Here is a 13,924-nt window from a genome sequence, read left to right as displayed (position 1 = left end):
TTAATTCCTCAATTACACAACATAGATCACAAAAGAGTCACAATCTTTTTTTTACATGTTCTTGTTGTGTGTTTTTGTGACTAGTGTTGTGTGAGGCAATGTGCATTAGCATAGACGATATGAAGCCTGTCTTACGTAGCATCCTCATACGTATTAGAGGAATCCAAAACCACAGAACCACTGGTTAAACAATGTCACACACCGCATTATATATTTAATCCTTTCATATGTGGTTTTTAGTTTAAAATCTCAACCGTAATACAAACATGTAATAAATGAACATCATAAAAAGTATTAGTTTTTTTTTTTTTGTTGTTGTTGTTGTTTTAAGGGGTTCACAATAATTATCGGCCTGATATCAGGAAATTATGACATCATTACGATAGTCCGATATCATGACTTATCGGCCCGACAACATATACATTTCCCAGTTTGGAATGAATAAAGCATCTATCTATCTATCTATCTATCTATCTATCTATCTATCTAATATAATATATATTTTTGTCAGCACTGCGGTGTGAGTCGTCGTTTTAATCAGGCGCTCCCTCTCATACATGAGACCTGCAAGGCCTGCAGTGAATGATACGTTTAAGTGGCGTCAGTATAATCGGAAAACAACCTTCTGACTGAAAAAATGCATTACTCCCTCATGTCGGAAAACAACTCATCAACTCTTATCGCTTCCACGTCGATCGACCCGGCATTTTCAGACCCGGGCCGACTCGCCTTTGGTGCGCTTTCACATCGAAGAATAAATCACTGTGTACTGTACAGAGCCCGATAACTGCCGCCAAATCTCCTGTTTTCCTCAGATGCAGAGGGCTGCCATGATCGTTCACAGATCACAGTTGCACAGTCGCCGTTTACCTATGCGCTTCTATTACCGATCGTGTAACAACACATTTGATTTGTTTGATTGAAAACAAAAAAACGAACAAAAATCTCTGTCCTTCAGAGATCGGTCTTTATGGTAGAACAAAACTTGTTTTTGAGCAGAAGCTTCTACAATGTCTTTCAGGCCGTCGAGTCAGAATGTACCAGGCAGATCTATATAAGCGTCACAGCGTGCAATAAATGTTTAGAGAAAATACCACAGGAAGGGAGAAATAGCATAGAACTACCATGGAAATGTTTGATTCTGACTTGTGTCAGAGCATTATTTTTATTTTTATAATTTTTTTTAGAACACCTTTTCACCTTTTAAACCTGATGAAAAGTATTTCAGTTCTAGAGGCCTTTATTTTGTGATGTTCATTTGAAATATCAAATAGTTTTGTTTGACCCTGGTCTTTTAGGTAATGTTTGCTTGCTAATAGTTTTTTATCTGAAAAATAAATATTTTCATAGTCAAAACTGTTTGTTCATTAGACTTTCTTATCTCCAGGTATGTTATCGGTTATCGGTATCGGTCTTTGGAAGCAGAAAGTTATCGGTTATCGGTATTGGTTTCAAAAAAGTTATCGTGCTTCACAATGCACTTCAGAAAAGTAGCCTCTGACAACAAAATTACAAGAAAAACATGTATTTTATTCAATTCTGCAACATTACAGTTTGATTTTTTTAAGAAGTAAAAACAAAAAGGAACACATCAAAATGGAACCTAAATAAGAGCTGAAATAGTCTCTGCACAGCGTGATCTTAAACAATCGGTGAAAAATAAGTGATGCAAAATCCTAAACTAAATCAATATCATACAAAGCAAATTACTTTAGGGATAAGTAGCATCCAAGATACACGACAACAAGCCTTTGGGCGTGATGTCGAACCTGAGAACAGGTAAGAGGCATCGTGTACTTGTCTGAGATGCAGTATGTTGTCAGCAGGGAGGTGGGGGTGGCATCCTGGGCAGTGAGCCACCGCTGCTCTATGTTTTGTGGAGAACGTCATACGTGTCTTTCTGCCCTCTGGTTCTTAAAGGCTGAGAAAGGAAGGAAAGAAAGGGAATGGTCATTATTTATTTTTAAACATAATTATCGCATGCTTTTTGAAAGACTCTTATTTCAGCTCACCTGGTAATGTTCATTGGGGCCTCTGCTGCTCTCCTCATTGGAAACCAGAGGCCGTTTGTCAGAGCCTGCAGACAGATGATGATATTAAAATAAAAACACAACATAATCTGAGTATTTTAATCACTATTCATATTAAGATCAGTTTGATTATTAGTTCTTATACACGTTATTCATCAAAATTACTAGAGTTGTTATGTAATTGTATGTGCTTGATTGTTTTTCCATGCTTATTTGGTCTTGCTATGTTACTAAAAGTGAATGAACTCGCACGAACTACGTACGTTCATTTCAGCTCATCAAGTTAAATGAGAAGATCAATACTTGTCCGTATGTATTAGCCGATTGAGATACAATGACCTCTACAAACAAACAAACAAACAGCAACTCACACAACAACACAAATAAAACACACGGAAGATAAAAACAACGGGACTAAGACTGGATTTACACTAAATAATTGCTAGCTACCTAAACTACCTGATGTTTTCACACTTTGGTAACACGTCTAAACTACTTTCATGTTCCCCCTCAATAACATTTGTTTTATCTTGCATTAGGTTTTTCTCTAATCTAATTTATTTAAGAGCCACACGTGCAGCACTGGAGATAGCGTAAAGACAAAATACTAGTGCTGTCAGTGAAAAGACTTCTCCACACTAGGAGACTGCTGCTCAAGCTACAAATGTTTATTCTTCCATGGTTGTGGCAAATGTATAATTTCTGAAGGAAACACCGGGTCCATATTGTGACTGTCTGGAGTGATGAGGAGTGTTCTCCAGTCTGAGAGTAGCAACAAACAGGTACAGCATTCAGTTAGCCAATACCGGGCACATGTTGCCTTAGCTTTGTTGGTGTGTTCTGCACCACTGAACCCCTGTTGTTGCAGCTTTTTAGGTGATTGAAAGTATGAGGTTCTCATTGGCTGTTCTGTCTTACCAACCAACACACAAGTAAAGAAACTGAAGATCGCAAAGCTAGTAATTTTTTGTCTAAACATCCCAGTATGCTGCAGGCCTAGCTCTGTTTAAATATAATCAGTATAATACTGACTACTGTTACCTGATATAGAGAGTTGTTTTGTTTCATGTAGAATGTGCAGGGTTACTTGGCTGTTGGCTGTAGTATTTGTACATTTTTGGCCCAGAAACAGAGGACGTGACTCGACACAGTGGGCCGTGGTCACAGCTCCTTCTTTGATGTCAGTTTGGATGGTCTGGGTCTTAAGCCAGTGTTTGTACCACTGCTGGACATAGGCGGTGTAACCTACGCACATAGCCTACGCCGGTGCGAGCCATTTGTACATTTGAGCATGTCAAACAATCATTCCGAAATGTCTAAGCCTAACAGAACCCTAAATACCCATTTAGGGTAATTTATTGGCCTGATTAAATTTAAAGGACATCCTAAGTAAAGAATTTCCAAATGTGATGTTTTGGTTGGCCTTATATTTTCCCATCTCTGTGTTAAAGTACGTTTACCAAAGCAATGTGTCATTCATTTTTGGCATACTACTTCAGCAAACAGCGACAGCTGATAATATACGTGTCAACAAAAAACTGACTAATTTTCTTTAACTAAATACAAATTGTGCTGCTTTCCTTTTTGAGACAGAACGTGCACTGCAAGGACTCTCATCATCTACTCATCACAGTTAATATCGGAGAAAGTACTTTTTTATTTATTATTTTCAGTAAATATGAGGGAAACACTAGATTTAAGTGGACGATGCAGCTGGAAATTATAGACGGTCGGATGGATGTATGGATAGACAGAAAGACTTTACGTTTCTTGACAGTGGCGACGGCTCCAGTCCCAGCTTTAGAAGCAATGAGATAGACCGCCACTCCAATCACAATCGTAGCCACCACGTCTCCCACGACGATGCCCGCTATCGAAGCCTTGTCAAGCTCTACACAGTTATCACAGGCTGGACACACACAGACACACACACATTACATCATTTGTAATTACATTGAAGTACATTGTAAAGGTAATTACAAAAGTACATGTAAAACCACAAATAACAATTTAGAGACAAAACATTTCCAGCAAAACTTACTCCGAAATGTCACAAGGATTTTTGATGTTTGCTGTTCTCTTTCACATGTGTACTCCCCTGTGTTATCATCACTGTATCCGAGTTTCAATTCTTTTCTTCCATGTTCTATTCCATTTGAAAATTTCATAGTTGCATTATTATTACATGACAGCTTAATTCCATCAGGGAGCTCGACAACCACTACGTCACTTTTTGGTTCTATGTTGGAAAAAAGAAGGCAGAAAGTTAAAGACAATAAACATGTACCATGTACTGCTTGTTGAATTACCTCTTATAAAAAACATTTCATTTTTAAATAAGGTGATATTGTAAAAATTTCGCACACGCATTTACTTCCACGTAACTCCATGTGTAAACGATAAAGTAGTCTTCTTACCTTCGGCATAGCTGACAAACGCTGCAGGAGAGATTTACACAGGAACATGAAAACATTTAATTAAACGAACAAGTTGTAACAATCAAATGTGATATGAGTTTGTCCTCATTTTTATCGTCATTAGGACAAAAATAATGAGGCCGGCCTACCTGTCAGTGTCCAAAGCAGCAGCGCGCAGGTGGACAGAACTAACTGACGTTTCATCGTGTGTCTTCTCCGTCGGGCTCTGCGTACGACAGAGGGAAACACTTGAGTTCAACGAGAGTCAGAGCGAGCGTACGGTGACAGACAGGAAGGAAGGGCGCCATTTTCTGCTCCATGTCAACCATTTTGTTGTACTTTTCAGAGGTAACTGACGATGACACACAACGTCTTAGAGAGCTAAGACGACTATTATAGTTAGTCACTAATACGAACTGTGACTTTTAGGTTTTGGCTTATTTGTTTTTTTTACATAAAATAAATAAATAAATTACATCTTCGGGCGACCAAAACATACATGGACGTTCTAGACTGAATGGAAAATACAATAGGATACACACAACCAATATTTTGTTTTTGAAATAAAAAAAAATATACCTGGAAATGAAGCGGTGTCGTGGGTTCAGCTTTCAAAGCATCCAGTGTTTGTATGCAGAAGTCTGTGTGTGTGGTGTGTGTTTGTCAGAGAAAGAGAGAGAGGGAGCGAGGGAGAAGGAAGTGAATGTGATTGGTTAACGCTCCATCTCGGCAGATTTTGTTGATTTCTACGTCTGGAGGGCTCTGACTTTTGACAACTCCGATGAAATGGGCGATGCATTTGTAGGTATTTACGGTGTGCTATCAGTGCTTAGGTTTGCGTAGTGTAGTGTGATATTTACTACACTCGCAGGAGAAAGGCCTTTGTGAATTTAAACCTTCCGTTCAGACACAACAGAAAGCTTTGTGGAACAGACAATCCTGTTTTTTAAATGTAGCTAAATGTAACTCAGCTCCTTGATTCGCCCACATGCTGTTATTCAGTTTGTCAAAGTGGCTTATGCATTTTACCAATGAGCGACAGTCGGAGAACAAAAATGGAAACGAACCGACCGATCAGTCTGTTGACACTAAATGCAACGTGCTGCGCTGCTGCTGTGGGAGATGAGCGCTGATGGCGAGCAGCTCCATCTAGTAAAACAAAGGCACAAACGTGTTTTCGCATGAATGTTTCAAATATCCTAATTCACTGTGTGCCGACGATGTGTTTCCCTCCTGCGCGTGTTGACAGGCTGCATTCCTCGATCAGCGTGAGACAAGCAGAGAGAGAGAAAAAACAAAACTGAGGAAAGCAATGAGATGCTCCCACAACACCATTCTGCTTCCTGTGTGAAGAAAAGCCACACTAGCCTGTGACCTAGCTCACACCTGGCCCGCACACACTCATGCAATTTTTTTCTCCCCCCCAACCCCCTCGCACCTGCTATCGCGTGAAAAGAGAGCAGATCATCTAATGGCTCCCTCACCAGATGTAACAGTGACTTCACCATCGCCCTCGTGTGTCAAAAACTCATGTCAACAACTTGCAACCAACCCAAAAGCCATAAACCACTTCAGAGCGCCCCCTGGTGGGCGCCAAACAAAAGCACAGCGCGTCCACCATTTCACTTACAGTCTCCATATCATCTTTATTAGACATTCTCTTTTATACACATATACATATGCATACAAATATACAGTACATGGCATGTTACAAGTCCATAAACAGTTACATATTCTTGTCTTATTCAGATATTACTGCTCAAACTGTAAAATCTCACATTAACATTCTGGTGTTAGCATAGAACAATGAATGCATTCCAATAATGCGACAAGGAGGAGGACGTTATGAGCAAGTGGTTACAGGAAATCATGTCAGACATACTGTATATGAGCATCTTTATTTGGAGTTCACACATCAGCGGTGTAAATACTTCATGACAAAAGCATCGCTTTATTTTGCAAAATCTATGTTTATGTTCGAGTCGGAGACGCAGGTCTGTTGGTGTCCTCCAGGAGCACATGAGGTCTCCACAGCAAGAGAGCTTGTGGATCAAGTTCATCCTGGTCCGGCTTGAAGGTGACTGACGACTGGTTGAATGGCAGTTGTTCTGGGTTTTCTTTCTTGGACAGCTGCACGGTTTGAAGTAGTTTTGCATGCACCTGCAGTGTGTGTATCACTCTGAGCTCCGTCAGAGCCAGATCTCCTCGCTGCTTGTGCTGTTCACCTTGTAGATGTAGCCCACCATCGGATATCTGGCAAAACCTGGGAACCATCGGGGGAGAGAATGCAACAGTAAATACCCGCTGCCGTTCCTCTGCACCAAAACAAAATATAAATAATGAAGAATGCAACTGGTTCGGAGCGTGTTTCCCTGACCTCTGGCGGCGTAGGCTAAAGACAGATCCTCCTCCTCTTCCTCTTTCTTCTGCTCTCCCACACTGTTCTGCTGGGCAGCCTCTCGGGCTACCAGAAGAGATGCAGCACACATGGAGATATTTTTCTTGCAGCATAGTTTTGAGGAAATATTTTTATTTTTTTTTAATGTTGCAATTAAATGAGGGTCAACCTATACGACCGTATGCCATATTAGCAGCTGTAGCTAACCAGGGAGGAGAAAATGGGAGTAGAGCACAAACTGCTTAACACTTATAGCACAACTGTCATCTTTCAAGTCCCCATGGAATGATTAGTGGGGAGCTACGTGTTGCTGCATGAATACATGTTTTATGCAAATACAGAGCTAGGGAGACGGCCCTCCTCCCAAAAAGTCCATTCTGCTCGTACTGTAGACGGTATGAAAAGTGGATGCCATGTCAACTTCTCAAGAGTGAATCCAAAGCAAGTGGAGCTCCCCCTTGTGACTGGCTGCAGTATAGGTCATAAGCCCCCCTCCTCCATGTTAGTGGATGGGTCAAATTAAACCACTAAAATTATTATTATTATTATTATTTTTTTTTTTTCAAGGATGTTTCAGTTACTTAATATAGTTAATATAAAGCTATTGCATGTGTCCATTTTGTGAGAAGTTTTGTCATCATGATGACAACAGAGTCGGCAAGGCAACAACAAACGTATCTAGGATGAGTCATTGACCGAAACTCTTTTCTTTACGGAAAATACCATTAAAAATACCTACAAACAACTTTGTTAATGTGCTTTGTAGGGCAAAATAGTATCAAAAATTTTATCAAGAGTATCAAAATTGATAGGTGGCTCCTTAAAGCCTACCAATAAGCATACAAAACCCATGTTTAATAGACCAATAGAGCAGTATAATAACACAACTCTAAGCTTTGAGTTTAATGTTATGTGTAATTTATGCTGAGCTAAGCTAACAAGTTGTTTGCAGTAAAATTCATATTACTACCAACACATGGAATGTTATACACAGTGTGCTTGGTAGCTAAGTGCAACTGTGCCAAAGAGTATGAAAGCATATTAAACCTTTGCTCCTTTACAGTTTTTACTTTATTTTCCCTTTAAAAGCTTTGTAATCTGTAGTAGTTATGAGGATATTAAAACAGCAGATTTATCTACACAATTTTGTGTTATGTCCTACAAGTTAAAAAAATAAATTAATTAAAAAAAACAATAGCTGGTGCAAAGCCATTTGCAAAATATCCAGTCTACCTAAAGCCTTAATACTTTATTTGCATATACATTAAATATTTGTATTTATACACTATAAATAATCCATGTACTGAATTTCAAGTAAACCCTGGATTTTCAGTAAATTCAATCAACAGTACAGAAATGAAAAGAAATCACGTCTGCCATGCTTTCTTGTCTAAAAGTTGTACATTACAAAATGTATCAACCGACCCTCTGGATCAACCGACCTCTCATTACCCTCAACTTGGAGAGAGAACATAATTCCAGATTATTCAGTGGATTGCTTGGCCTTAAAAGGTCACAGTTAATCATATTACACACCAAAAACCACAGCTTATTTTAGGTTTTACTGCGACCGTTAGCGGCTCCATTCATTCTGACAACTGTCAGTGCCGATCACTGATCGTGGACGGGAAAAAAACGACACTGACTGATTATTGATCGTTACGTGTTGTTGCTGATTTTTGCCATGTCGTATAACATCTCACAACTTCACTTCACATTTTCACACAATGCCTCTATGATTGCACTTTGGCACACTCAATAAGCACACGCTACGCTTCCTCCTCTTTGAAGAACGTGCATGTACTGCATTATGCTGCAAGGGCCTCTTACCTTTTCTCAAAGTGCTGAGGTCGTTGAGCTGCATGTTGGAAGGAAGAGACATCTCTCTGGGGATGTAGGCCTTATCGGGCTTTGCAGTCTTCAGATTGGCTGAGTCACTGTGTGGACAATGTGGACGGGTATCAGACTTGGATTAGAGGTGTTATTGATCAGCGGGATGGACATAAAATACTCCGAAGAGCAAAAAGTTGCTTTCGCCAGTTGTTTCCATCCTATCCACTAATGCGCTCAGGGGCAACTGACCAGATGAGATGTGGCATGAGGGTGTGCTGGACTGCAGAGACGGGGTTGTTAGAAAAATGGGAGTTTGGTGATTGTTCAAAATCATAAACCTGATATACAGGGAAAAAAACAGTTCTACTTCTCTACTAATTACATAGGTTATATCATGTAAGATTTATAATATCAATTTATCCAATATCCAGTATCTATAAGCACTTTTTTTTTTAAATATAGATAATAGGGGGCTAGAGCCTATGCCAACTGTCACTGGGTGAGAGAGGCTACACCATGGGCAGGTCAGATATCAGACTATCACAAACAGTATCTACACATGGTCTGACAGCAGACAAATTTAGAATCACCGCTTAATCTAACAAGCTTTTGTAGTCTCTCTTGATCAAATGTAACATGTGTAGGTACAGGGAGAACATTCAAAGTCCACATAGAAAGGTAAAGATTTACATGCTAACCTGTAGAATTGTTCAATGTCGCAGACTCACTGTGATTTATGTGTTATTTGATACTACAAGCAAGAATTTAATCTATCTATTTCTTGCTGAATTTCTGGAAATTTGCTGCTTGTCAGCTTTTTACTTGGTGTTTTTCCCTCTTTCACTCTCTCCCATATTTTATTTTTATGGCATAATCATCATTGCGGTCAAAGACGGTTACCGGGTTACTTTTTTTATTTATTTATTTTTTTTAAGGAGATTTAAATACAACTTAAATAAGTTTGGGCAAAACCAGAAGAATTTGGTGGGAAGATCACGTGTTTGGATGCAAACACGGTGCCAAAAGCCTAATGTACGAAACTGAAATAAAAAGGAAAACTAGGAAACAGTCAACCATGCTCTCCCCACAAAACTAACAAACTGCACGGTGCCGGCTATGCATTTACTGCACGAACTTGAGAGCGGCATCAATCTTCTGATCTAACTTTCACCAAGAAAACAAACAGCCTTATTTCTGTTCCTTCTATGGCGTTGGTCTGAGATGCATGCGTGTGACAAATCTGTCATCCTGAAAGTCGTAGAAAAACAAAACAAGGGAGGTTTTCTGAGCCGGTAATCAGATAGTATCAGATAGTATTCGTCTAGCATATTTCCCCGACTGCATTTCCTTTCTTCCTGCCTCATTTGCTCTCTAATATCCAGTGGCGCATGTCTGACGGTATTATTCACCTTTTCTTGGCCATCAGAATCTCCACTGGCTCGTCTGTAACATAATACAAAGAGGTGCATCAGGCTGTTGAAGAGTACCCTGCGATCCATGCCACAGTGCTACAGCGTTACCGGCCGACTTCACACAAACACGCAAACACACCCACCGATGGACTTGCTCTTGTTTTTTTGCATGAGGCAGAGAACTATGAGACTGAGGATGAGGAGGGCCATGAAGGCCATGGCTCCTCCTGTCACTATTCCCAGCATGGGCACCTCCACACGGGACTGCAGAAACTCTGGGGAGGGAAAGAAGCTTTCAGTCAGTTCAAATCAACTTTATTTGCCTTTTAGCTCACGCTCTCTCTCTGGTTTTATAACTCATATTTCCTAAAATGCCTTCACGGTCACACTTTAAACAAGGATCGCGCTTTTCCTCACTGACCTGCCAGCGTGAGGTTGCTCTGCACCGTTCCCACGCTGTTGCTGGCGTTGAGCGAGATGTTCCCTGATAGGTTGCTCAGCACGACCTTCAGCGTGTGATTGGTCAGCCAGGGGTAGCTCCTTGAGTCCAGGATGAGGAAGTCAGAGGTGTTGGCGACCTGCTGGCCGAACTGGTCCACAAAGGTGATGGTGGCAGGCGGGTTGGACCGCACCAAGGCGAAGAGGACGAGGGACAGGCCTGGGTCTGAGGTTTCACTGTAGTGGGCGTTCACTCTGAGGATCTCTGGCTGGACTGGAGCAAAGAGGAGAGAAGCAGCACTTTATTTGTTGCACCACCTGAAAATGGTGCCGTTTCTCAGAAAACACGCCACGCAGACTCACACTGGACATTGAGCGTGACCGTGGCATTGTAGCTCTCTCCCGTCCTGGGGTTTGACGCGACACACACCAGCTCCCTGTCCCACTTCCTGGCTCTCAGAGAGAAGGAGCTGTTCAGATTGGCCCCGGGTCTCGCGGCTACCGAGTCTCCCTGGGGCGTCATCACCAGACGCCTGCGGTGGGGCATCGGCTGCCCCTGCTGCTGCCCGTTCAGGTACCACGTCAGCAGGGGAGGAGCACGGGGGTCCCAGCCGTCCGACTGGCAGCTGAACCTGTGCGTCATGTTCTCCTGCAGAGTCAGAGCTGCCTGGTGCCGACCATCTATTTTGGGGACGGTCTCAATTGCACCTGCGGGTGCAAACGTAGCGTCGGTGTAAATGGGTAGCCTGGCATGGTCTGATTAAAGATAATTCTTCTCGCGGTGGCTCTGACTCACTGATTAACAGGTCACGTGTAATTAGTCTTGTTTGTGCAATAAACAAAGAACAGAAGCAGCAACAAATTATTTTACAAGGATTTCAAGAGGAGTTACAAGCAACTACAAGAGCTGCCCAGCCAAGCATTATTATTTATTTATATATTTTAACAAATTTTCACAGCTGCAATAAAACATTTTGCCTTAATAGGCCACATATTACCTATGTATGGGTTCATCATTTTTTTTGGGGGGGTCAGATACAGGTTTTGATGCTTTAACACTGTTTCAGACCCTCTTTTCATCCACTATATTTAGGCCTCTATAGGGCTCCGTCCCAAAAAGTCATTTAAACTACTTAGAACATGTGTCTTGCCAAACTAACTGCTAGGCAGGCATTATGTAAATGTGCTGACTGAGAAAAATCAGAAAAGGACAGATAGCAAACAAGGAGCGGTGATTTATGAGGTAGAGGGGAAACTCCATTTGGTTTGTACCTTTGGTTGATATTTTATATCCACAAAAACGTGCACATAAAAGGATGAGCAGCGGCAGGTAAAGTGACTAACATTGATCATCTTGTGACTGTTCAGTGTTATGCTGAGACACTTTTGGACCTGGTGTTGGTACAACACTAACAACAGTCCGTTTCTAGAAACCACAGGACACCCTCAGAAGGACCATGTCCATTCTCACAACTGTTTTGGAGGCACAGGGGAGACGTACACAATATTGGGAAAGTGTTCATAATGTCATGCCGATCATTTTATGACACACTTAACAAAGGAAAGGGAAAACACAAAAAGCAAAATATGGATTCTTTACCTCTTCTGTTTTTGTATTTTTGGTTTTAGCTCTGGAAAGAACAGCATGATATTAAATATTATTTAAATTTTTTTTTTTTTTTTCTTGTACCTGTTAATACAAGTGTAACGCATGCATAATAGGTGTAACTCGGCATTTAGTGAGCAAAATAATCAGACCTTCGTTAACGGGCTGGAGTCGCTCTTTGTCTTACCTGTCCAGGACAGGGCCAGTGTGTGAAGGAACACTACAGCAGAGCCGGTCATCCACCTCCTCGGACACACACCCTCCATACCGGCCCAGCGGAGCACCGCACACACACGCACGTTCAACTACCTGCATGGTCAAAAGAGTTTCACACACTCAATGCACAGAGAAAATGATACTTCTCGTCTGGACAGTCCTACCACCACAGAGTCACTTTCTTGTAAACAACTTAAACTCCGGGTGCTGTTACAGATGCTGTTACTCTTCTGTCCATCACCACATAAAGATCTTTGCTGGAGAATAATCATATCACGGGGAAGTGGGTCTGGCTTCCAGGCTACGAAGCAGTGTCAGCATTTGGGGCTGAAGGAGAACATCTTCTGGAGTCTCTTCTCTTTCTGGGGCAGCAGCCTCCAACTCCAAGTCTCTGGGTTCAAGTTACAGCGCAGGTCGATTTGAGAAGGAAGAAGAACAATGAACAATGCACCTCTGATTCTGCTGTGCTGGTTTTGAGGCTTTTTGATAGCAAAGAGGCTGAAGTCAGTGAACGGCAGATGAGGCTGAGATGCAGGCCCGAAGACGCGGGCAGAGCTTCCGCGCAATGAAAACAAAAACAAGGCCTCACGCTTCAGTAATTCTGTCCAGCTTTGCAGACTTATCCCATCACCACGACACTAGACACCGACTGGCCCGCTCGGATCGATGCTCACGCACATGCAGCTGTAGCAGAGAAGCGGGTAGTGTCTGCTGCTGCCGGGGGTCATGTGATTATGTATGTGCGCCTTGGATGGAAGCAGGACCTGAGTCATTGAGAAAACACACATGCACCAGTTCCACACTAATGGGGACAACCAGGAAGATTATTTCAATGCATGCACACGCACAAAAAAAAAAAAAAAAAAGGACAGACAGCTCTTTGCATTCATGCTGAGGATGTTTGATGGACGGATGATCTAAAAGGCAAAGGGTTACACGTTACAGTGTGCAGTACATGCACACGCACACATACACAGTGCGGCTGCATGCAGATGTGTCCGAAATAAAAACCCTCTACGACGCACACAGCATTACCTCAGCCCTTTCTGCAGACGCCGCTGTGATTCAGCCCGCTGGAGCTCCATGGCAGCAGAGGAGGAGAGGAGGAGAGGAGGGAGCGTGAAGGATGGTGATGACAGCGGAGAGATGAGAGGCAGCCCTCCCTGACTCAGTTCCTTTCCCATCTGCGTACACTCACACACTCTCTCACACACACACACAAGCACGAGGCTCTCTGCAGGACACGGTAACCTCCAGTAGCAGCATTCACCAGCGGGCAGGGGCCGGCTGACGCAGGCAGTCGCCGTGTCGCCACTCCGAGGAGTTGAGAATGAGGAGGAAGGAGGGAGGGAGGGAGGGAGAGGCAAAAGGAGCAGGCGGCTGATGAGGTAGAAAGTGAGGGGAAGAGAACGGGGAGTGGGCGAGGAAAGGAGCAGAGGATGTAGAGAGGGAAGAAGGAGAAGGAGGAAGAAGAGAGTGGGCAGAGAGTCGTGAGGGAAGGAAAAAAAGATCTGGTGTGGGGGTGGAGAGAAGAGGAGCCCCATGCAAGGCATTAATCTTTAACAGCCTGGTAT

The 13,924-nt window shown here is 42.3% G+C and overlaps 2 protein-coding genes across 2 annotated transcripts; both read right to left on the bottom strand.

Annotated features, from left to right (window-relative positions):
• Positions 1 to 1,511: 1,511 nt before the first annotated feature.
• LOC125013038 (T-cell surface glycoprotein CD3 delta chain-like) lies at positions 1,512 to 5,593 on the bottom strand. The gene is made up of 7 exons (XM_047593308.1): positions 5,027 to 5,593; positions 4,597 to 4,673; positions 4,448 to 4,468; positions 4,072 to 4,269; positions 3,796 to 3,939; positions 2,013 to 2,077; positions 1,512 to 1,921 (listed from the first exon to the last, which is right to left on the bottom strand). Exons 2-7 carry the CDS (start codon positions 4,649 to 4,651, stop codon positions 1,868 to 1,870), a joined length of 537 nt encoding a protein of 178 aa, XP_047449264.1. The 5' UTR covers positions 4,652 to 4,673; positions 5,027 to 5,593; the 3' UTR covers positions 1,512 to 1,867.
• Positions 5,594 to 6,073: 480 nt separating this feature from the next.
• On the bottom strand, positions 6,074 to 13,879 carry LOC125013024 (transmembrane protein 25). Its single transcript, XM_047593287.1, has 9 exons — positions 13,386 to 13,879; positions 12,322 to 12,443; positions 10,892 to 11,236; positions 10,512 to 10,802; positions 10,234 to 10,365; positions 10,088 to 10,121; positions 8,676 to 8,782; positions 6,825 to 6,911; positions 6,074 to 6,710 (listed from the first exon to the last, which is right to left on the bottom strand). The coding sequence occupies exons 2-9, from the start codon at positions 12,398 to 12,400 to the stop codon at positions 6,637 to 6,639; spliced, it is 1,149 nt and encodes a 382-aa protein (XP_047449243.1). The 5' UTR covers positions 12,401 to 12,443; positions 13,386 to 13,879; the 3' UTR covers positions 6,074 to 6,636.
• Between the last annotated feature and the right edge of the window lie 45 nt (positions 13,880 to 13,924).

Source organism: Mugil cephalus, chromosome 9, assembly GCF_022458985.1.
Source record: "Mugil cephalus isolate CIBA_MC_2020 chromosome 9, CIBA_Mcephalus_1.1, whole genome shotgun sequence".
Classification (NCBI taxonomy): domain Eukaryota; kingdom Metazoa; phylum Chordata; class Actinopteri; order Mugiliformes; family Mugilidae; genus Mugil; species Mugil cephalus.
Note: the sequence above shows the minus strand (reverse complement) of the source record. Positions and strands in the feature narration are given on the sequence as shown.

Coding starts and splice junctions, on each gene's coding strand:
- LOC125013024 (XM_047593287.1), bottom strand. CDS start 12,400: ATGGAGGGTGTGTGTCCGAGGAGGTGGATGACCGGCTCTGCTGTAGTG. Junction 10,803..10,891: donor GGTCACGCTCAATGTCCAGT/GTGAGTCTGCGT, acceptor TCTTTGCTCCAG/TCCAGCCAGAGATCCTCAGA. Junction 8,783..10,087: donor ATTCTGATGGCCAAGAAAAG/GTGAATAATACC, acceptor TTGTCCACACAG/TGACTCAGCCAATCTGAAGA.
- LOC125013038 (XM_047593308.1), bottom strand. CDS start 4,651: ATGAAACGTCAGTTAGTTCTGTCCACCTGCGCGCTGCTGCTTTGGACA. Junction 3,940..4,071: donor AATCCTTGTGACATTTCGGA/GTAAGTTTTGCT, acceptor GTGTGTGTCCAG/CCTGTGATAACTGTGTAGAG. Junction 1,922..2,012: donor GCCCCAATGAACATTACCAG/GTGAGCTGAAAT, acceptor TTCCTTTCTCAG/CCTTTAAGAACCAGAGGGCA.